The sequence below is a fragment of the Emiliania huxleyi genome, assembly GCF_000372725.1.
Source record: "Emiliania huxleyi CCMP1516 unplaced genomic scaffold EMIHUscaffold_220, whole genome shotgun sequence".
In the NCBI taxonomy this organism is placed as follows: Eukaryota; Haptophyta; order Isochrysidales; family Noelaerhabdaceae; genus Emiliania; species Emiliania huxleyi.
The window spans coordinates 77916-100059 of record NW_005200416.1 but is presented as its reverse complement, the minus strand read 5'-3'; the positions used below and the strand labels follow the sequence as shown (position 1 = coordinate 100059).

Below are 22144 nucleotides of genomic sequence, written 5' to 3'. Positions count from 1 at the left end.
TGGCACGCCACCGCCCCGCGTCGCTAACTCAAGCCTCCCTGCTGCATCTTCGCACCCCTGCCACATGACTCGATCGCCGTCGCTGCTACCGCCCTCTCCGCCGCCCTCGAAGGCGCCACCAGCATTACGGCCGCCTTCATATCTCATTGATGCTGCCACCAACGCCACTTCCTCGATTCTGTGCCGCTGCAGCGGCGAGGCGCCGTCGCCACGATCGCCGCCAGCGCTGCTGACAGCCTCGGAGGGGAGCGTCGCCGTGGCCGCGTTCTGGTCTGCCCACGCTTCCCTAAAATGTCTAGGACGAGCTCAGAGGCTAAGGGCGCATCCTGTGGGACCATCTAGCTCTACTGGGTCCGCGACGGCGGTCGGCGCACCCCCGTCTCGAACTTGGCCTGTCCGAGGGTTTCCGGCAACCCAGAGGGAAACCAGAGGGTCCCCAGCACTTTGCGTTTCCGGAAGTTTCCAGGGAAACCAGAGGGTGTTTGGTGCTCCATTCTGTTTCTCTCGAGTTTCCCTCGGGAAACTCGCGAGTTTCCCTGAGTCTGAGAGCTGGTCTGGGGCAAAATCTGGGGCAAAATTGAGGAAATCGGCACGATACCCAGGTATTTTCCAGGTATACCGGGGTTTTCCAGGTATACCCGCAAAATACCCGGTATTTTGCCGATTTTGGCCCCAAAACAGCCTCAGACACGGCTCAGAGCCCCCCCAAAATGACGAATTCCACGGAGTTTCCCCGGGGTTTCCCGAGGAAACTAGAGGGTGTTGTAGGGAAACGAGCAGGAAACACGGAAAGGAAACCAGGTAGGGTGCGAGAGGAAACCCTCGGACAGGCCAATCTCGAACGTGTGTGCTCTCTGTCTGTCTGTCAGCTGTTTCGGCTAAGTCGTTTTGTACCGGATTTCAATGTTAGTGGCAAAACCGCGGAACCGAAAATGGCGTTTAATTTCGCGCACCTGCTGTCCGCCGCCTGCGGCGGCGCTCCGCGCCGCTTGGGGCGCCTGCGGCGCCCCTGGGCGCGCTGCGCGCGCCTGTTTTGGGGGGGCTACCAGCACCGAAAAAGTGCCGGATTTTTTGGCCAGCCTCATCCGGCGGCGCCGCGGCTGCGAACGGCCCCCGACTGCTCTGCAGACGAGTGCATGGACCTGCTCGAGCAGCACGCGCAGGCGCTCGCCAAGAGCGTGACCTCTCTGCTCGAGGGCGTCGCGACCGGAGCTCCGGCTCCCGCCGCTGCGCCGAACCTCGAGGACGCGCTGCTGGAGGGTGCCGACGCGCCGGCGCCTCGCGGCGCGATCGCGTGGGCGGAGGCGCGCGCGGGCGAGCAGCCCGGGGCGGTCGCCTCGACGCCCGCCGAGGCGCTGCTCCGCGCCGACCTCGAGGCCGTGCTGCGCCAGCGCTCGCAGCTGCGCGCCAAGCTGGTTGCCGAGACGGAGCGGCGCGAGGCGGCGGAGGCGGAGCTGGTCGCGCTCGGGGCGCAGTGGCTCGGCACCGAGACGCAGGCGGCGCTCCGCCGGCGGGCGGAGCAGCAGGACGAGCGACGGCTCAACGCGCACGCCGCAGCGCTGGCGCGAGAGGCGGAGCAGCGGGTCGCGCAGGCGCAAGCAGAGACCGCGGTGCTGCGGCAGCGGCTCGGCGAGGAGGCGCCGTCGCCGGTGCAGCTGCGGTCGCAGCTGCGGGCGGCGACGCGGGCAGAGGTCGAGATCGCGCAGCGAGAGGCGCGGGCGGAGGTGGCGGCGGAGCTGGAGGCCGCGCGGGCGAGGTGCGACGGCCTGGAGCGCGAGCTGTCGGAAGCGGAGGCGCGGCACCGCAGCGACACGGAGCTGCTTCGCCAAGCGCTGCGCAAGGCAGACACGCTGCTGCAGGAGCAATACGACACGGGCTTCGTCGCAGGTCTCAAACAGGCGGCGGAGGCGCTTGGCCACGGAGGCGGAGGCGGCGAGGCAGGCGGGCGAGGCGGCGGCGGCGTCGGAGGCGGCGGGGGAGGCGGCGGGGGAGGCGGCGGCGGCGTCGGAGGCGGCGGCAGCGGTGGGGCCGGCGCGGCGGGAAAGCAGAGGGGCGGGGGCGGCGGGGCAGAGGCTGCGGCGGGCGGACGGAACGGCGATTGCGATCCGGATGTGAGCGGCTGGGACGGGAGCGCGTCGGGCGAGGTGCGGTGGCCGTAGATGCGAGATTTCCCGAGATGTCCCGAGGTCAGGAGCGAGGTGCGGTGGCCGTAGATGCGAGATTTCCTGAGATGTCCCGAGGTCAGGAGCGAGGTGCGGTGGCCTTAGATGCGCAGCACGCCTGCTCAGCTGCTTTCGCTGTCTTCGTAGCGCTCACACCCCACAACGCGATGCTCTGAAGACGCGCGTCTGGGAGAGTAGGCGCAGTGGCAGGGCGCGGCCACCGAGCGGACGGGGCCTCTTCTCCCGCCGTGACCGGCCACCCCGTAGTTCTGTGTTCGGCATCGAGTATTTCTTTGTCTGTAGGCCTCCCCTTGAGCCGGGGCCGCGACAGCCGAAATGTTTCTTTTCTCTTGATTCGCGGTCTTTCTTCTGTAGGCCGCCCCTCCAGCCGGGGCCAGGATGCGACACGGTAGAGGTGCAGTCTGTGCAGCGGCCGCTGGAAGGGCTCACGCTGCGGGCGCCGCGGTCGGCCGCGGAACCGTTTCGCGATCAGTCGCCCGCAGCGGCGGCGGTGTGGCCGCCTCCGCCTGGCGACGAGCGGAGCACCGTGCCTCGTCTTGGGTGACGCTCTCTCTCTCTACAGAGACTCTCGACAGAAGATTGTGACTGGAGAATGGGTATGGTGGATGCGCTCGCGGCTCGGCGTTGCTGCAAGGTTGTGGCCCCGGGCGGGGGGGCGGTGGAGCAGGTTTTATACACAGTGACACGAGATCCCAGCAATGGAGTACAGTATCAGTAATTGCTTGTCACGGTTCCCCTCGTTTTCTCGAGGTGTTAGTGTGTGCGACCTGCTCATTGCATGAGGCGAGATCATTCTTTTCGTGTGTGTTTTTCGGGCTCTGTCACCTCCGTCTGAGCCGACTCTCTCCCGTATTAGGGGGCGCAGAGCGTCCTATAATCTAAAATCTGAGGATTCGCAGGATTCAGGCATCGCTTCAGTGAGGCCAAAGTGAGTTTATGGATGTGTGAGAACAGTACGGGACACGAGGAGTCACACGCGGACCGACTCGTCGGTGAGACTCTGCTGCACGCCGTTTCAGAACTTTTCTCAGCGTGAGCGAGACGTGGAAGAGTGCCACCGTCGGGTAGGACGGGCCGGCCCGGAGTATCAGAGTAGCCGTCGTGGTCGCGGCGAGCAGCGCCGGCCACTCCGGCGCCTCGTCGGCAACATGGGAGCATATCATGGGAGCATATCCACCGCCACTTCGCGGTCGCAGCGCTGTTGTCGCCCAAAACGCCGTTGTATATCCCTCTGGCGGGCCAAAGATCGACTCGTATGTCGATTTCGACGCGACGGGCGCATGGAGGCATCACGTCTGAGAGGCCGTCCCGTTTTGATCTCTCGGTCTGTGGGCGCCCGGAGGTGGCAGGGGGTCGGCCCCCAAACTACCGCATCCAGACCTTTATCTCGCCAAACGCGAGCGTTTTCTTCTTGCCAGGGAGAATGACAGTCACGTAGCGGTGCCTGGTCGGTCGCGGCGGCGGAAGAGATTGCGACCGAGCTCAGGCTCGCCGCGGCGTCGGAGGACGCCGCCGTCGCCTAGACTCCCCTGCGTCACTAGGTGCCTCCCCGTCTTTGTAGCCTGGCGTTTGTGCCCCGTTTGTGCCGCGTCCCGTGCCCCCGAGTTCATTTTAAGAGTGCAGCGGGGGCTGGAGGGCTCGATGAAAGGAAGCGCACGGCGCGGACACACAACTTCCGTGAGTGAGTGAGTGAGTGACACACACACACACACACACACACACACACACACACACACAACTTCCCCCCTCGCGAGCAGATGTATGTATGTATGTAGAAAGATGAACAACAGTCGGGCTCAGACTGGAGGTAGGTAGGTAGAAAGGTGACTGGACATCAACAGATGGCGACTCCCCACCCATGTCAATGTTGCGAACCCAGCGGCTGTCGACGATTGCCCCGGCCACCCGAGGCTAGAGGCTCAGCCGCCATGCCTCCGGCCTCCAACTCTACGCTCGCGCTCGCCACCGGCGCCGGACTCGCAGCCAGCGCCGCGCTGGTGCGGCCGTGGGACGAGTGGCTGACGTCGCACCACGAGCACGACGAGGAGTTCGAGCGGGAGGACGGGCGAGGCACGCTGACGCTCGGCTCATGTCGGCCGACGACGCTGGGCCAGCTGGCGCGCGGCGCGGGCAGCTGCCTCGCCTTTCTCGCCGCCTGCGACGCGCTGATCGCTCGCCGCGCGCGCGACGACACGGCGCGCTACTTTGTGCTCCACACGCTCGCGAACTGGGTGATCACCGTGAGCAGCTCTGGAGAGATGGCGGCCGTGCTTGGCGACCCGGTCAACTCGTCGCTGGGCAAGTGCAACCTGCTGCCGACCTACATGATCCCTTGCCTCTTTGGCTACCACCTGTCGGTCTTCAAGAATGTGCCGGCCGAGGAGTGGCAGCACCACATCGTCTTTGGGCTCGGCCTTGCCGGACCAGGCCGCCGCTGCTGTTAACTAATCTGATCACGCAATTCACTAGTCTCCTTGAGACGTGCTCCTATGGGCCTTGCCGGACCAGGCCTCCGATACTGCGTCGGGCCTGTCCAGAATGCAACCTCCTCCTTCACGTGCGGCCTGCTACTTCTCGGTGACTAAGAGGGAGTAGTTCATCGTCAGGCAATCTCCTTCTTCATGTGCGGGCTGCCCGGCGGCGTCGACTACGCGATGCTCGCCGCAGTCAAGGAGGGGCGGATGGCCTCCTCGAGCGCGAAGGTGTGAACAGCGCCTCTTCACAGCGGCGCCTACTGTGCATAGGAGGGGCTGATGGCCTCCTCGAGCGAGAAGGTGTGGAACGCACGGCTGCAGGTGTGTTGCCGGGCGAGTAGAGAACACGCCTGCTCTCCACAGCAGAAGCTTCGCCCGGCGGCTTCAGCATGTGCAGCGGAAAGCACGGTGGAAAAGTGAGGCGTGGCCTCTGCTCGTCAGGTGTGGTGCCGCGCGCCAGGCGTTTTGCTCTAAAGCCACGCGGTCGACCCTGATTAGTAAATGACAACAGCCAACACATTAACAGGCGTCTTGCTCTGAAGCTACGCGGCCGACCCTGGTTAGTAAATGACAACAGCCAACCAATTGTCAGGCATCCTGCTCTCGAGCTACGCGGTCTACTTGCTCTCTCAGTACTCCAAGGTGCGCACGCCGCACAAGCTGCTCCCGTACCTCCTCTTCCTCCTGGCTGCCTTCAACGGCCAGTACTACATGCAGAAGGTGGTCGCCAACACGGCCTTCAAGAATCACGGCCAGGGGGCGTGCTAGCGCACGAGAGCGGTTTCGCCGCGTCTCTAGCCGGAAAATACTTTTGCGGCAGGCCAGACGGTGTGGTCGAGCTTCCTCGCGCCCCGCGTGCGGTGTGTTAGGCGGCGCTCCGGTGGCGGTGTAGCCGCCGAGTAGGGGGCGAGTGAAGCCCGACCACCGTCTAAGCCTGACCTCCAGATGACGATTACCGGGCGCGATACAAAAGACAAGAATTTTACAACAACAAGCTCCCTCGCACGACACTGGGCACGGGACTGGCGGTGGCGCGCACTCGGAGGACAAGATGAGGCCGCTCGGCTTTAGCCCCAAGAAGGGACGAACGGATCACGCTGGAAAAGAGATAGAAAGGGGCGCAGCTCGGGCACACACGATGGTCGTGCGATGCGCACGCCCACCCCCGCCCGCCCACGCGCGCTCGACACATAGCTCATAGGACAGGTCATGTGATTTCGACATCAAGTTTCGTGCCGTATCAGCCTCCATTCGATCGCTCCGGCGGCACCCGTGTCAAACACGAGTCGCTTGTCGCGTTCGCGTCAGCCGATGGGGAGGTCGGGCAGCACTGGTAGTATCCAGGAGTGAGCACCTCGCAAGCGGATCCTGTTCGCAAAAGGAGATCCGTGTGGGCAGAGGAGGGGACGGCACCTCGTCGAACGCGGGAGAAGGAGGTGCCCTCGCAGCACGGGGCGTACTCGCCCGTCGCGCCACCGCACTGGTCGTGAGCCTGTGCGCAGCTTGCCGGTGGGGCCTGCGGACAAGGTCGCGGGGAAGCGTGGTGGGCATGCTACCGACACACACACACACACACACACACACACACACACACACACACACACACACTGCAAGAGGACTCTTCGCCTCGTCTTTTTTTTCGGGGCTAGAGCTCTACCTACTCTCCTAAGCTGTGAATCAGACGCAACACTTGCCTTCGTGGGCAAGTGCCCAATCCCGCTAGGGTGGGCGTGCTTTCACAGCCTCACGAGAGTAGAGCTCTACCTAGGTACCTAGGTAGGCCTGGCTAGGTACCTGGGTTCCAACTAGGTAGGTAGGTAGAAAGGTGAAGAACAGCCAGGCTCGGACTGGACACCAACGCGGTATGGGTGGACGCTGGACAGATGATGACGACACGCACGAGCGACACACAGACACAAACAAGCTCACAAGACACACAGCCAGCGGGCTGCCACACACCCTGAGTCGGCTTACACATAACTCAAGGCCACATCCTCCCTGTCGCCCCCCCCAGCACTCCAAGGTGCCAAGAGAACAAACAAGGGCACAACGACACAACAGACGACAGGAAGTGACATGCGAGGCTAGAGCAGGCTTGCTCTACCTCCAGCAATCTCTCCGGCCGGCGAGGCACGGACGAGACCGTGTGTGGGGTCTAGTGAGGTGTCTATGGACGCCCTCCTCAGAGGCTAGCTGCCTGCGGCTAGCCCTAATCTCGCACTCACAGGCAATGACAATCCAATGTATGAGTGTATTCAAGCAGAGGCGCGTGTGCTAATTCTAGGCCGCACGTCGTGGCACTATGACGGAGGTAGACGTGCGACCGCAGCGCGCCCACCACAGTCTCGGTGGTGCGCGCGTGTTAGCGATAGAGTTGCGGGGAGAGCCATGCCCGACTTTTCGAAGGCGATCCCCACGCCACGGATGCCAGCCGTGCCTTCGCGGGAGTCGTCTCACGAGCCGCGCCCCGTCGGCACTGTCCCCGAGTAGCCCCTCCCAACTTTCGAGCCATACCATACCCCGCAGAAAGTCCAAACCCTGGATAGCATAGGAGATGATACAAGACTGATACACCATCGCAAACATGCAGACTCCGCAATACCCCGAGGTGCACATCGCTCAGTACCCTGAGCAGCACGACCTGTGCCACCCTCCGCCGCCGCAGCCGGCCGTCGCTACTGCGACGCCGATTGCTGTCGCGCGTCCCGTGCCGGCCGTGGCGGCGGCTGCGAGCCCTTCGCAGCCGATGCTTCCCGCCGAGGAGCAGCTCAGCACCTGCTCCGGCAAGGTGAGCCTCGGCGGCGGCGACGCGCTGCCCGCCCGCCTCCGCCTCGGCGGCTGCAGCGCTCACTACGTCATCGACACTCGGGCGATGCAGTGGCCGGGCGACTCGGCGGCGCTCGTCCTCGGCCCCGCGTGCGGCGGCCTCTGCTGCTGCGGAGCCTTCTGCGCCAGCGACCTGACCCTTGTCGTCGCGCCGGACACAGCTGTTCGGACATACGCAGAGGGCCTAGATCCGCACATACACACTCACTGCAGCCCCACACTCACTGCAGCTTCCCACTCACTGCTCCCTCACACTCACTGCTCCCTCTACACGCTCACACTGCAGCCTAAGCTGGACGTCACTCGTGCCGCCTTCGTTACGCGCTCTTCCTCACACCCTAGGCCAGCGGGTGCGCCTCCCATACCAGGCAGCTCGACAAGCGGCAACGGCGCGCGCGCTACGAGAGGCGGGGCTCCAAGGCCTCACCCTCCTCCCTCCCACACTCCCCGCACGTCTGGCCTCGCAGGCGCATGCCCTGGCAAGCGCTGCCGCTGCCGCCGCCGACGCGCGCAATCGAGGTGAGCGGGCGCATGTGCTCAGCCGAGCTGAAAGTGGTGACGCTGGAGGTCGGCGAGACTCCGCCACGATGCTCCGTCATGTGAGCCGAGTCGTGTTCAAGCATGAGATGTGCGGACAAATCTCTCTTTGTTACAAGTACCAACACATGTGAAAGTTCAGACCCTGTGTTTTCATTTCATGTTCCCCGCCGGCCGCCGAGCGCCGTCCGTGCTCTTGGAGCACTTGGATGCGGCGTCTGGGGGGGCGACCCCCCCATCTTTGTTTACCGAATGCGTCTCTGGATTAGAGTGCGTCTAGTAGGCCTCCTACTTAGACGCTCGCTGTCCTCGGTATGCTCGAGCATCCTAAGATGCGCGAGTCTATATTAGTTGCTCCGCGCATCCCGAATTGCTCGCGGCATCTCCGATTGGCGTTGCTGTCTCAAAAGACGCGCCGTGCATACTGTGAACAGCGCGTGTCTCAGAAGACGCGCGCATATTTTGAACAGCGTGTGGATCTCAAGAAATACACGCACGTATAAAAACAAAAAAGAAAAAGAAAACTCGGTGTGGCGAGCGCTGCGCGGCGGGCCGTGCCCCCGGCTGTGCGCCGCGGCTGCTGCGCTACTACTCGCACAGCCGCGGCGCGCCCACCCGAGCACTCGTGGGTGGGCGCCCTATAGCCTCTCCGCGCAACGTGCTGGGGCACGGACAGCGGCTCTCACGTGTGGCAGCGGCAGCAGGCCCACCGCTGCACCGACTCACACTGAACAGCACGCACAGGACACAGTCACAGAACACTGCCCCTGACGCCACTCACGGCCACGGGCTACTCAGACTTGGACACAGGCACCTCGCTTAGCACTCCGTGCACGTGGCTGCCGGTTGCCGTCACCAGCGCCGCTTCCTGCCCAGATCAAACACCTGCGACGTGGCGGAGGCGATGAGCGGCCCGCGGTCGCCGTGAGAGCGCGCGTGGTGGGCGACGGCTCACCGATCGAGCGGAAGCGGTCACGCTGTGGGGGCGGCGGAAGCGGTCACGCTGTGGGGGCGGCGGCGAGGCGGGCAAGCCACCCGCAGATCCCCAGAAGGACGCCGTCGCGAGGTCGAGGGCGGGCGGCGGGGGCGGCGAGAGCGAGGCGCGAGGCGCGAGGCGGTGTTGGCGGCGGCGGTGGCGCGGGCGGCGGCGGTCACGGAGCGGGGGCGAGAGGGTGGTGGCGAGCAAGACACCCGTGCGCGCTGCGCGGTCGCCGTTCTGACTCACATGCCTGCGGACAGCGCCGACGGGTGGTGAGGAGGGCGGCGAGCCGGCGGGCACGGTGTGCGCGCGGTCGCCGCGCGCTGGTGGGCGACAGCTCACCGAGCGAGGAGCGAGGAGCAGAGCAGAGCTCGGGATGCCCGGTCCCTCAAATCGCCAAGTCAAACAAGAAAAACCCCGCCCCTGGCCGACTCTCGGAAGTACGCTGTCTTCCGTGTCTAGGCGCACGCCCACGCCCTCAGCCTCGAACTGGCCCCGCTACCTGCCGCGCAAACTGGTTGGTGGGGGGGGGAGGCGGCGTCGCCGTCGGATCGTCGTAAGCAGTGCATGCAACTTTGGTCTTTGCGCCCAGAGCTCGTGGCGCGAGCAGATGCATGCGCGGTGCTGAGAACCTGGTTCTCCAGGAGGGGCAGGCCGCGAGGAGAGACCTCACACGAGCACTCAAGGCAGGGCCCCCAGGGGGTGCCGAGAGATCACACCGCCTTTTCGTGCTCCCTGGCTCCCTGCTCCCCCCTCGGTGCCCGGTGCACCCGACACACGGTGTCTCCTGAGACGCTTCCCTGTCCAAGTATAGTAAAATGTGATCTAGTATGCAAGTGCCATCTCAGAACAGCTGTGCATCTATAGATGCTTGTGGCGTCTAAGATGGAACGCGTAACAAAAGACACGGCGCGGCTATCTCCAGGACAGCCATCGCATCCTAGAATGCCCTGTGTACCCGAGACACATGGTATCTTTGAGATGAAAAGTGCGTCCTAGAATGCGTTTTTGCATTCTAGGACGCATCGGTAAACAAAGATGGGGGGGTAGGAGAGGAGGAGAGGGGAGAGGACGAGAAGAGGAGAGGAGAGGAGAGGAGAGAGGAGGAGAGAGGAGAGAGGAGGAGGGGGAGAGGAGAGAAGAGGTGGGGGGTGAGAGGGAGGGAGGGAGGGAGGGAGAGAGGGAGGAGAGAGAGAGGAGAGCCTTTGAGCCTTGGCACCAGCCAGGCAGTTGATTTGGCCCTGGCACCAGCCTTGGCAGTTGAGTTGGCCTTGGCACCAGCCTTGGCGGGCGGGCACGCGGGACATGCACAGGCGCCAAGGGGCGCGGCGCCGACAATCACGGCGGTGATTGCGGCGCAGGTGGGGGGACGGGAAGTCCGTCGGCGTTGCCGGGGGCCCAAGGAAGCGCGAGGGAAAAATTCCGCCGCTGAGGGCGCTCGTGCGGCAATAGCCGGGTGGAGGGGGGAGCGTGCCGGACGGGGCGTCGTCGCGCCGTCCGATGGTCTGCTGCCCCGCGCAGCAACCGTCGGGCGACGACCCGGGGGCCAAAAACCCGGCGACGACGGCGCTCTGGATGGGGCGTGACCTCCTGCCTCCAACCTCCTTCCTTTTTGAGCAGGTGTGACGCCGCGCGAGCGACGCTCCGAGATCGCCCGAGATAGCGCGGCGCGGCCCCGAGACCGCCCGAGATAGCGCGAGATCGCCGAGATAGCGCGGCGCGGCCCCGAGATCGCCCGAGATCGCGCGAGATCGCCCGAGATCGCGCGGCGCGGCCCGGGGCGGGGTGGATGGGTTGGGAGCGAGGGGGCGGAAGTGTTCAGTGCGGTAGATGGCGAGCTCGAGGCGCGTGAGCCGGACCTGTGAGCCGGACCACCCCCTCTTGTTATCTGCGTTGTTGAGCCAGGACTCAACATACTCGGGCTTGCGAGTCCCAAACTGTCACTCCCCTTTCTCCCGGCCAGGGTGGGGCGCGCGCGGGGGCGGCGGGTGTGCGGCGGGTGTGAGGGATGTCTGTGAGCCCGAGAGCGATATGCCCTGTCCGCCTTGCGTTGTTTCATAACACGAAGGCTAAGCTCAAAAAGAAAGAAAATCGCTTCTCTTTTCTCACTCCAGCTCCGCGGCATCATGCTCGCTCTTGTCAGCTGCTCTGCCACCGCGCTCGTGCTTTCGCCGGCGCGCCGCGCTGGCAACCTGCAGATGCTCGCCGTCGAGGAGTTTGCAATCTCAAAGGAGATCAAGTCGGTCCGCGTCTTTGACGGTGCCCTCACCGCAGCCTGGCCGTCCTTCCTACGCCGCAGTCAGCCGTCACCGCCCGTCTCTCTCGAGCCAGGCGAATACGCCGACGACATCTGCGACGAGGTTGCCGCCGCGGCGCGCGCCTGCATCGCGGAGAAGGGCTCGTTCTCACTCTGCATCCCAGGAGGCTCGGTGGTGGCTGCTCTCGCACAGATGCCGGCGGACGCGTTCGACGCGAGCAAGGTGCACCTCTTCTTCGCGAACGAGAAGATCCCCTCCTACCCGTGCAAGGAGGGCGGCCTCGACGCGGCCAAGAAGCTAGGTGTGTGCCCGGACGTGTGGCGGAGATTCCCCGAGAGTTACTTGAGATTATCCGAGATTACCCGAGATTACCGGAGATTACCCGAGCTGGGAGTGTGTCCGCCCGCCGCCCGTGGTGAGACGGTACCCACTGACGGCCTGGCTCTTACCTACAGGCGTGCCCGAGGCGAACGTGCACGCCTTTGGTGAGGGCGAGCCGGCCGCTGTCGCAGAGAGCTACTCTTCCCTGCTCGCCTCGCACGCCTCGATCGACAACAGCGGTGAGTCGGTTAGAGAGGGGAAGAGACTGCCTGGCAAGTGACTTGTTGGCCAGTCAGTGGAGAGTGGAGACAGTCTGGCCAGCGACTGGACACACCAGGGGGGGCGAGGGTGGGCACACCAAAGGGATAGACTAGGCGAGACGGGGAGAGACGGCCTCACCAGAGCAACACACAGGCCACAGACACACAGGCTAGACACTCAGCGGCGCCGTCCCGTCGCTCGACATGCTGCTGCTGCTGCGAGCGGCGCCTCTTCACACCCCTCGCTGTGAATAGGCGCCGTCCCCTCGGTCGACATGCTGCTGCTAGGCACGGGTCCGGGGAATCTCGGGCAATCTCGGGTAATCTCGGGTGATCTCGGTCGACATGCTGCTGGTAGGCACGGGTCCGGACGGGCACGTCGGTTGCCTCTTCCCGGACTCTGCCGAGATCAAGGCGAGCCGCGCCGGCAAGGTGGCGCTCGCCCGATTGCGGTCAGTAGTCTCATTACCCTAATCATCATCAAATCTGGTTGCTGTTCTCACTGTGCTTATGATTATCATCGTTACTATTGCCTTCACCGGCATCACCTCCATCATTGTTGTTGTTTGCTCCCCGACATTCGTCGCTACAGGTTGTGCTCGCGGGCAACGACGCGCGCGCGGACGGCGATTTCGTCGCGATTTCGCTCGACGTGATGAACGCGGCAAAGTGCGTCATCGTGTCGGCCGCTGGGGCGGGCCGCGCCGAGATGGTGGCGAAGGCGCTCGCGGGCAACTTTGGCCCGTTCGACTGCCCCGCCGGCTTGGTCGAGGCCGAGGAGGAGACGCTCTGGTTCACGGACAAGGAGTCGATCGCGGTGTCTGACGCCCTCACGTGTGCGAGGAGGGGCGATCTCGAGCAATCTCGGGTGATCTCGTGCAATCTCGTCAGGTGTTTGACGAGTTTGCGGACATCGAGGACGAGGACGAGCTCGAGGAGGAGGAGTGAGCCGGCGCGAGGCGCTGTCCCGAGGCGGGGCGGCGGGGAGCGGTGCGGCGACGGGGAGCCTTTTAGCCGTCCTTGCAGGTCTTTTTCATGCACCGCGGGTAGATGTCCGGTGTGCGGGCTCGCCATCCTCCACGTCCGTCCGCTGTCGGGTCCTTGCTCCTCCGTCCCGTCTGTTTCGAATTGGAGCAATCGGGTTTCTTTTTTCTCAGCCGGAGCCGCCAGCGCCTGGGGCACGGCCGATGGCTTCCAACGCCCCGTCGACAGTGTGGGAGGAGGCGCGGCACACCCTCGATTGGTTCACCCCGAGTGGTTCAGACGGCAGATACCAGGACCCGATGGAGTGCTGGGGCAACGCTGGCGGCGGCGTTGGCAGCGGCGACCGAGGGCCGATTGTCCGCGACGGCGAGCAGAAGAAGTGCTTTTCGCCGCAATCGACGAGCGTGCTAAAGGCGCTCGCGCGGATGTACGACTCTGCGGCAACCACCGGCGGAGGAAACCACCGGTTGGCTTGGGAAGCTGGCTGGCGATGGGAGACGCAGGCGCCGCAAAAGGCAAACCATCGCTTCTTCCCGCCGCAAGCGATGGTCGACGAGCTCGCCACCATGCCGTGCATTCGCAACATGGCGACCTCCGGTGGAAAGGTCGGCCTGAGCAGCCTTCAGGCTCTGCAAATCATCCAGGGCATGATTGGCGATCCGTGAGGTCACCGGTCCCGTGGGAGTTGTGGCCGCCCGCACTGCCGGTCGCGCTCTCGTCGCTGTCTACTTTCACCGCAGCCCGCCCGAGATCACTTGTACTGTATACATTGACGACGTCACGTACGTACCTGAGCCCAGCGACGCTCTGCCGTGGGGGGCCGCTCGGCCGGCCGTCGCTGCGCGCACGTCCTGTGGCTGTGCCCGGCGCGCGAGCCCTCATGCGTGTAACGAGCAGTGGTGTGACTTTCTGAGGTGAGTACTCGCACTATTCTATTGTTGTCAGGCGGGCCCCCACGGATCACACGTCACAGCTCACACGCAGCTCACGAGATCTAAAAAAAGAGATGTAAAAAACGGACGCTATGTTGAAGCAAAGTCATCGTCGCCACTCGCCAAGGCCTGGCGCGCTCTCTTCCGCTGCTCCGCCTTTCCCGCTCCTCCTCCTCCACCCTCCGCCCTCCCGTCGGCCCTGCCGCCCGGCGCATGTCGAGGCTCCGCGCACACCTCGCACTTTGACCGCTGCGCGCGGTTCACAAAGGTGCAGGCGCGGCACGACCATGCGGCGCCAACGACGAGAGGCCGGGTCGCGCCGCAGGCAGAGCAGCTGGCGTTGGCCTGCCCGTTGACCAGCGTGCAGGAGCGACATGTCCACACGGCCGCCGCCGTCGCTGCCGTCGCCGGCGGGTCCGAGAGCCGTTGTTGCGCCGGTGGCGGTGGAGCACGCAGCAGCTTGTGCGCGGCGTCACGGAGCTCTTTGGACGCAAGCGGGCACTCGAGCACGGCGCGGCAGCGGGCGGCAATGGCGGGGTGTGCCATGTGCACCGACGTCTATCTTGCGCTGGATTTGGGACAAAGTGGGGTAGGGTACCAAAGATTTTTCCCCACGTAGTTAGGCTTGCATTGCTACAATTCGTTCGTCTTCGGGACAAGGTCCACTCCTACAAGCACCAGGAGGCGGTGATCGCCGACTGCAATGAGTGTATCATGGATGAGCTGATCGTGATGCTGAGGCAGCCCGTGTGTTTACATACACATACATACACGTGTGTTTGGCTGCATGCAGCTCTCCAAAGACGAGTGACACTCTCGGACACTGTCGGCAATCTCGTGGTGCTCTTGGGAAGAGGTTCCTCCTTTCTTTCCGCTCCCCCCCCGCAAGGCGCGAGACACACATCTCGGGCACTTCGTCGGGAGCTTGCCACGCCGTATCGAGACACGCGAGATTGAGACGCTGACTAGGACGCTGAGAGTGAGACAGGATCGAATTCACGTGAGACGGAAACGACTCAACGTCGCCAAGCATGCGCACAGTAATGCACACATTAGTGCAACACATTATACTCACTACCACAATTCAGCGGTGTCGCATCTGTTATTTGATTCGGCCCCATCGGCGCACTGAATTGCTTGCTAGCTAGCTGAGTCCTGAGAACCAACCGCGTGCCCTAGTGAGGACCACATGCCCTAGGTCAGCAGCTGATGCGACGGGGAACAGCGGCGGCACGGCGAGGGCAGAGGTCTGAGAGCGCGGCACAGTGAGGACCTCCGCGCATGAGGACCTTCACAGTGAGGACCTCTTAGAGTCCCACTCTCTTTGAGGACTTTCGCTTGCTGCACGCCTGAGTTAGTATCGATCCTACGCGCTCGCCTGGTGGCGATCACTCCTCCAATCGGGGGGAGATGAGCCAATTCATAACCCGGAGTGAAGGCGGGGATGCCGCGGGCATGTGTCTGAAGACCTCTCGCCGCGTGAGGACCTCTTAATTTGTGAGGACCCTAGTGAGGACCTCGGCCATTCGTGACTGACCGACAGAGGACCTCGGCAGCGACGCACAAATCCATCGTCGAGCCCCGCACAGCTCGCGCTGTGCTAGGGTTGCGCGACTGTGGCAACGATGTCATGAATGACAACGATGCGGCCTCGGTCTCTGACGGGATAGTGTGAACGCGCCGCCATCCACGCCTAATTCAAGTGACGACTCATTGTACGAATCCATGGTACATAATGGAGTGAACATCAGAGTTAGTTAGTGCTCACCACGCGTTGCCCCTCGTTCCTTGTCTAACTCTCCCTTTTATGTATATGGGAACTACCCAACGCGGCCAAAGGATATCCACCTCGAGAACCTCGAGAGATATGGGAATTAGCCGGGGCAGTCGGAGAAGGGGCAACACCGTGCACTGACGGTCGGCCGCCAGAAAACACGCCTGCGTGGATCGCGTCACACCAATCCTCGCTACCCAACGGCCAAAGGATATCCACCTCGAGAACCTCGAGAACCTTGGAGCACTTGGAGTGCAGTCGGTAACCTCACATCCAGGGCCGGGGAGCTAAGAAGCGCACCCAGCGGGCCGGATGATCGGCATCGGGCTACGGGCTAGAGAGCCCTGGCCCCTAGGGGGGGTGCGCGGTCGCAGGGCCACCATAACACGGGTCTCCGAGAACCTTTTGGCACTTCGGGCAAGTGTTTTTTTTTTGAGAGCGCCTTCGTTGTTAATAGTACAAGCCCAATGGTCGCAAGCGGTCCTTTATTGCAGTCGCACACACGCACACGCCGCGCCGCACCGCGCGCCCGCCCGCTGCCCCGCCCAGGCGGGAAAGAGATGAGGAGATGGGACAGCGAAGGAGGAGCCCACCACGTTTATTTTTTTGACCGATTCACGTGCCCGCCTCTCGCGCTCGCTGGCGCTGCTCACGCGCTCGCTCACGAGCGAACAAGCGCGCCCACGACGCTCGCGATGGGCAAAAAGCGGCCGGCTCCTGAGCCGGAGCTCACTGGCTGCGTCCACGACGGCGAGCTGTACCTGCACGACGGCGAGCGCGTGTACAGCAGCGAGCGTGACTGGCAAGGCAGCCTCGTGCAGGTGGGCACCCTCGGCGCGAACGGCGCTGTCGAGCTCCTTGTCGCCACCCGCAAGCCTCCTGTTCCTCCACCTCCGCCGCCTCGTCCTCGTGATCATCCGCCGCCTCCGCCGCCTGCTCCCCCGCCGCCGCCTGCTCTCCCGCCGCCGCCGCCTCCGCCAGGAGGTCCGGCTGCCGCCGCCTGCACCTGCCGCGCCCTCGAGTGGGGTCGCAAGTGCTCGTGCGGCGCTGCGCTCGGACTCGGCCCGCTCGGCGGCGGCGGCGCCGGGCCGGGACCCTCCACGCTCTCGCGCGAGCAGCAGCTGCAGCGTGTCCGCCAGCTGACGGGCGACATCTCAGAGCACGGCCAGTCGACGCGCGGGCGAGTGATTGAGCAAGGAACGAGTCGATGACTAGGCGACATCTCAGAGCATGGCAGGCTAAAGCAGCTCGACCGGGCCGTCGGCGCGTTCGAGCAGATCTTTGCGGAGGGTTTGCACCCGACCGGATACGCTTACTCGACGCTGCTCAACGCGCACGTGCTCGCCGGCGATCTCGCCGGCGGCGCGCGCGTGTTCGAGGCGATGATGGCGTCAAAGTGCCGGCCGAATTTGGTCGTGTACACCACCATGCTCAAGGGCTTCTGCGCCGCGGGTGACATGACCGCCGCCGTCCACTTAATTAATTCAGTGGTCTCATTCGTCAGCTGATCATTAACTCATCAGGTGACATGACCGCCGCCGTCCACCTCTTGCGACGGATGGCCCACGGCTCGCCCCCGCTGATGGCGGACATCCGCGCGCTCAACACCTTTCTGCGCGGATGCGTGCGGTGCGGCGACGCTGTCGCTGCGCGCTGGGCATTCGCGCTGGCGGGCTCTGCATGGCGCGTCCTAATCACTTAATGACTCCTTAATTGGCATTAATCAGGCATTCGAGATGGCGGGATCTGCATGGCGCGTCGTGCCGGACGGCGTGGCGCACGTGGCGTTGGCTCGCCTCTTGTCTCAGTCCCTCGCGCTCAAGGAGCTGCGAGCGCACGTCGAGGCGCGCCGCGAGGAGCGTAAGGAACGCCTGAAGGCGGTCGCTGCCGCGCGGTCAGCGAGTCCGCCGCCCCCGCCGGCGGACGCACCGCTCGCTTGCTCCTTTTGGGCGGCGGGGCGGTGCGAGCGCGGCGCGAACTGCCGCTTCTACCACGATTTGTCCGTCGTGCAGTTGGACGAGGCGGCGGAGGAGGCGGATGCCACCGACGCGCAGGCGGCGATGGAGCTCCACTTGTCGCACACGAATGCATTGACTAGTCAGTACTGGATTGGCCTCACTAGGCGGCGATGGAGCTCCACCTGTCGCACGCCGGCGCGCTGCTGGGCAAGGACGCGCTGGCACGCGACGCATTGCGACAGGCGCGCCGGTTGCTCGCCGATGAATGAGTGAGTTAGCTGCTCCTTGATTAGCATTAATTGGCATTGCGACAGGCGCGCCGGCTGCTCGCCGAGACTTATGAGTTAGCTAGTTGCCCATTGATTAGCATTAATTGGCATTGCGATAGGCGCGCCAGCTGCTCGCCGAGTCGAGTGCGCGCGGCGGAGGAGAGGCGGGCGGCGGCGAGGCGGGCGGCGGGTGGGCTGGCGGCGGCGGCGGGGAGTGGGGCGGCGAGGAGCGGGCGGAGGCCAAGGTATTCCGGCACGTGGAGCTGCAGCCCTCGATGATTACATTAGTTAACCAATTAATTGACTCACTAATTGAGGTGTTTCGGCGCGCGGAGCTGCAGCGCGAGGCGCAGAGGCTAAGCCGCTCGCTCGGCGCAGTGGCGGCACAGCAGCTCGTTGCGCCGCTGCGCCGGACGCTGCTGTTTGGCCGCTCGCCCCTCGTGCCTCCGGAGGCGGAGATATAGCCGAGATATCGCCGAGGTGTAGCCGAGGTGTAGCCGAGGTGTAGCCGAGGTGGAGCCGAGGTGCAGCCGAGGTGCAGCCGAGCCGAGGTCTAGCCGAGGTCTAGCCGAGATCCCGCCGAGATATAGTAGATCCAGCCGAGCAAAGGCCGGCGATGGCTTTCTTTTTTAGGCCCTCTCGCTCGCCCACCCGTCCGAGATCACTTAATTAATTAGTTGATTAACTGATATAATTAATTAGGCCCTCTCGCTCGCCCACCCGTCCGAGATGGATCACTTGCTGCAGCCAGACCCCCGCGGGCCTGCTCCACCTCCTCCTCCTCCTCCACCTCCTCCTCCGCCGCCGCCGCCCGCCGCCGCCGCCACTACCGGCACCGCCGCCGGTGCACCGCCGCCGCCGCCGCCGCCGCCGGCGGCGGCGGCCGCTGAGTTGCCGCCGCTCTCGAGGAAGATGCTCGTGCGGCGCCTCGGCTCGCTGCGGCGCACACCACCTTGGCTGATCGTGAGTCACTTCGTTGTTAATTGTTGAAGGCACCTCGTCGGCTCGCTGCGGCGCACTCCACCGCCGCTATTTGGGAATGACGTGTTGATTACTTCTTCAAGGCACCTCGTCGGCTCGCTAAAGCGCACCCTCGGACTGCGACCCGCGCTGCGACGGGGCGGCGGCGCGACGGGGCTGTCGCCGGCGGGCAAGCGGTCCGCACGCAAGTCGGCCCAAGGGGTGGGAGTGAAGGACGACTTAATTACTTCGGAGGGGGCGAGCCCTCAGGTCTGCGCGCAAGGCGGCCTCGCGCCGCTTCCGGAAGGGCGCGGCCGCAAGCTTCACATGCCTCCCCATCTCTCTCCCCCTCTCTCCCCATATCTCCCCATATCTCCCGCACAGGCCTGGCCGCCAGCTTCACGCGGGACGGCCGCATCCGGTGGCAGAGGCTCTTTGCGGTAGAAGCGGAAACACGTGTGTGTCTTGAAGCGGAATACTAGCGTGGTTTGTCCCCCAAACAGCGGTCGAGAGGACCCGTATTGCGCTGTATTCCGCCACACTCCTCGCCCTCCCGCCCTGATGCCCGGGTCATCAGCGCGTAGGCTCTTTGCGCCTTCCGCCGCCGACGGCGCCGACAGCGCGCCGCCTCCGCCGCCGGTACTGCCCGTGAAGCTCGAGCTGGCCTCGGGCACCGGCGACTGGGTGGCTGCCCAGGCGGCGGCTAACTAATTCTAATAATAGCTGATTGTTAGCTAATAATCATGCGACTGGGTGGCTGCCCAGGCGGCGGCGGACGCGGGCGCGGCGAACTGGGTGGCGTGCGAGCTGAAGCACAAGCGCGCGATGAATACGTACTCAACCATGAAGCTTCGAACGGTTTAGGTGGCGTGCGAGCTGAAGCACGACCGCGTCGCCTCCCTCCTCTCCCGCGTGGCGCTGGGGCGGGTCGACAACTTAGCGGTGGTTGGAGGCGACGGCGTCGCGCTGCTGCGAGACCGGGTGTCGCCAGAGTTCTGAAAACACAAGCCTCTCTCACAGCACACTGGCACGGCAAGGGCGCGGACTGGCGCGGACTGGCACACACACCGGCACACCACCGGAGCCGCCTAAGCGACTCCGTTAAGCACGGCGATGCACTGCTGCTCCGTGCAGGTGTCGCCAGAGTTAATTGTTAATTAAATAATTAGTTAATGAATTAACTGGTGCAGGTGTCGCCAGAGTCGGTGGCGCATATCTTCGTCAACTTCCCCGAGCCGCCGCACCGGTGGGGCACCGAGGCGGAGATAGAGCCGAGAGATGGCCGAGAGATGGCCGAGAGATGGTCGAGACATAGCCGAGAGAGATACCGCCGAGCTCCCTCCTTGACCCACAAGGAACCGCTCTCGCACCTGACTAGTCACTCCTCTCTAATCATGACTCCCATCGACTCACTCTCGCACCTACTAGTCGCCTCCTCTCTAACCATGCCTCTCAGGACTCGCTCTCCCACCTCACCGGCTCGCTCCTCACCCCGCCACTCTTCGACGCCGCGCACCGCGCGCTGCGTCCCTCCGGCCGCCTTACCATCTTCTCCGACAACCACCGCTACTGCTGCAGCCTCGCGCGGCTGCTCGGCGAGATGCGGAGAGGCGCCGCCGCCGCCGGCGACGCAGGCCGCTGCTTCGCGTCCGTGCCGCTCGAGGGTCGCTCGTGCGAGCGGGTCGACGGCACCCGCGTCTTCCGCGGCGTCTCCTGACTGCTCATTAGCACGCAGTGAAGTGTCGACTACTTGTTAACTAGGCACCCGCATCTTCCACGGCGTCGTCCATTGACTGTTGATTAGCAAGCATTAATGTGTCGACTACTTGGCAACTAGGCATCCGCATCTTCCACGGCAGCCCCGGCGCGGAGGGCGGTTTCCTCGTCGACGAGCAGTCCTACTTTGACCGCTTCTGGGAGCACGGCCAGCACGCGGACCGCTTCTTCCTGCTGCTGGAGAAGGCGTAGCGTGGAGTACTACACACAAGCGAAGCCCGAAAAGGCTGTGGAGACTGAAGCGGCCACGCTTTTGGTGAGGATTGAGGAGACCCGTGTGGGTGAGGAGACCCGGGGGCGTGCGCGCTCGAGCGCGCGTAGATCCCAGAATTCCCTGTAGATCCGACTAAATTACGGGCGGTGTCAACATGACCCTGGGCAGGGGTAAAGGTAAGAAACTTCGTATCTCCTTGGCGACGAGCTCCGCGTGCTTCTGCATACGGCTTCTGCACCTGCCGAGAGAGTTTTCGTATTTCGAGTTTACGTGGCTGGGTTCACAGCGATTGTACTGTGGTAGGCTAAAGTCTGCCCAGGTTGTGAGGGACACGATCCCGGCGTGAACACAACTAACTGACGGATCCGCTCCTGACAGTGGCACGCGCCGCAGTGCGGCGCGTGCCACTGTCTTTGTTTGAAGTTAAAAGTCGAATCAGAGCGCCGTCGGCGTTGTCCCTCGATTTTGTCCCCCGGACCGCCCGTCCGGCACCGCTCCGGGACGAACGCCGGCGAAGCACCATCAAGCTGCTGTACGGCCCCGGTATCGCCTTCCCAGGCTTAGCTAGACTGAGAGATATTGTGGACATGGTTGGTCTCTACAATATATACACTGACACTTCACCTCCCAGAGCTCGTCCTGGTCCGCCACGGCCATCCTCGGCCTCCGGAGGGCCCCCGGCCGCGGCGCGGTGAGGCGGCGTCACAAATCCGACCACAGAGCACCGGGACGCGGTCGGGCGATCTGAGGCCCAGTGAGGCGTATGCATTGCCCATCCAGGGCTATCACCTGGACCTATCAACAGGCGCCTGCGGCGCCGTGCTCAGGAGCTGCTGCTCCAACCTGTTCACACTTTGGTACGGTACAGTAGGAAAATTGGGGGACACTTGACGGTCGCGGCCTTCCGACTCGCGCCTCCGCCTCACTGGCACTATTGTAGCCCTGGCCGGTGCGCGTGCAGAGTTGAAGTTCCGGAGTAAAAATTCGAACACGCGTTCTCTCGCGGTGACCAAAAAAACTCGGACCCACGAAGACAAGGAGCGCGCGCCAATGGCCGCCTCCGTGACACTCCCACCTCCTGGGCCGGCGCGGGAGTTTTACTGCCGAGTTTCTCCCGGCCGGCCGCCTCCTGACACGCCCACTGACCGAGCCCATCGAAAAAAATTCGGCGCGCCGCACTGCTCTGACCCCTGCTCGCCCCTGCTCGCCCCTGCTCGCCACTGTCGCCTCGGTTGCCGAGGCTGCCGCGCACCCGCGCGCTACGCGACTACGAACTGCACCAGCTGGGCTCGAACCAACGACCAAAACGTCCCCGACCCGAACGCTGCACCAACTAGGCCACACCGCAGGCTCGATATGCAATACGCACAAAACTGGCCGCTCATAAAGCACTACTCATTTGCCGAGGCCACGCGGCGCCCCTCCACAGCCAGCCTACC

General features: G+C 64.1%; 6 protein-coding genes across 6 annotated transcripts; 5 read left to right on the top strand and 1 right to left on the bottom strand.

The window, feature by feature from the left end:
* Positions 1–1127: 1127 nt before the first annotated feature.
* EMIHUDRAFT_468813 (hypothetical protein) lies at positions 1128–2591 on the top strand (the record flags this gene model as incomplete). The annotated part of the gene is made up of 3 exons (XM_005779994.1): positions 1128–2144; positions 2361–2395; positions 2538–2591. Coding segments are annotated over exons 1-3 (1095 nt in total), but the record flags the coding sequence as incomplete, so codon positions are not given.
* Positions 2592–7218: 4627 nt separating this feature from the next.
* Positions 7219–8216, top strand: EMIHUDRAFT_443117 (hypothetical protein). The gene is made up of 3 exons (XM_005779993.1): positions 7219–7658; positions 7826–7872; positions 7951–8216. Exons 1-3 carry the CDS (start codon positions 7242–7244, stop codon positions 8084–8086), a joined length of 600 nt encoding a protein of 199 aa, XP_005780050.1. The 5' UTR covers positions 7219–7241; the 3' UTR covers positions 8087–8216.
* Positions 8217–11118: 2902 nt separating this feature from the next.
* Positions 11119–12990, top strand: EMIHUDRAFT_443114 (hypothetical protein). Its single transcript, XM_005779992.1, has 7 exons — positions 11119–11258; positions 11331–11558; positions 11713–11817; positions 12094–12132; positions 12203–12270; positions 12431–12655; positions 12730–12990. The coding sequence occupies exons 1-7, from the start codon at positions 11126–11128 to the stop codon at positions 12784–12786; spliced, it is 855 nt and encodes a 284-aa protein (XP_005780049.1). The 5' UTR covers positions 11119–11125; the 3' UTR covers positions 12787–12990.
* Positions 12991–13844: 854 nt separating this feature from the next.
* On the bottom strand, positions 13845–14300 carry EMIHUDRAFT_235478 (hypothetical protein; the record flags this gene model as incomplete). The annotated part of the gene is made up of 1 exon (XM_005779991.1): positions 13845–14300. One exon carries the CDS (start codon positions 14298–14300, stop codon positions 13845–13847), a length of 456 nt encoding a protein of 151 aa, XP_005780048.1.
* A 2472-nt stretch (positions 14301–16772) lies between these two features.
* Positions 16773–17036, top strand: EMIHUDRAFT_73269 (hypothetical protein; the record flags this gene model as incomplete). The annotated part of the gene is made up of 1 exon (XM_005779990.1): positions 16773–17036. A coding segment is annotated over one exon (264 nt), but the record flags the coding sequence as incomplete, so codon positions are not given.
* A 228-nt stretch (positions 17037–17264) lies between these two features.
* EMIHUDRAFT_235476 (hypothetical protein) lies at positions 17265–20683 on the top strand (the record flags this gene model as incomplete). Its single annotated transcript, XM_005779989.1, has 6 exons — positions 17265–17736; positions 19100–19155; positions 19481–19510; positions 19580–19696; positions 20172–20379; positions 20553–20683. The coding sequence occupies 6 exons, from the start codon at positions 17265–17267 to the stop codon at positions 20681–20683; spliced, it is 1014 nt and encodes a 337-aa protein (XP_005780046.1).
* Between the last annotated feature and the right edge of the window lie 1461 nt (positions 20684–22144).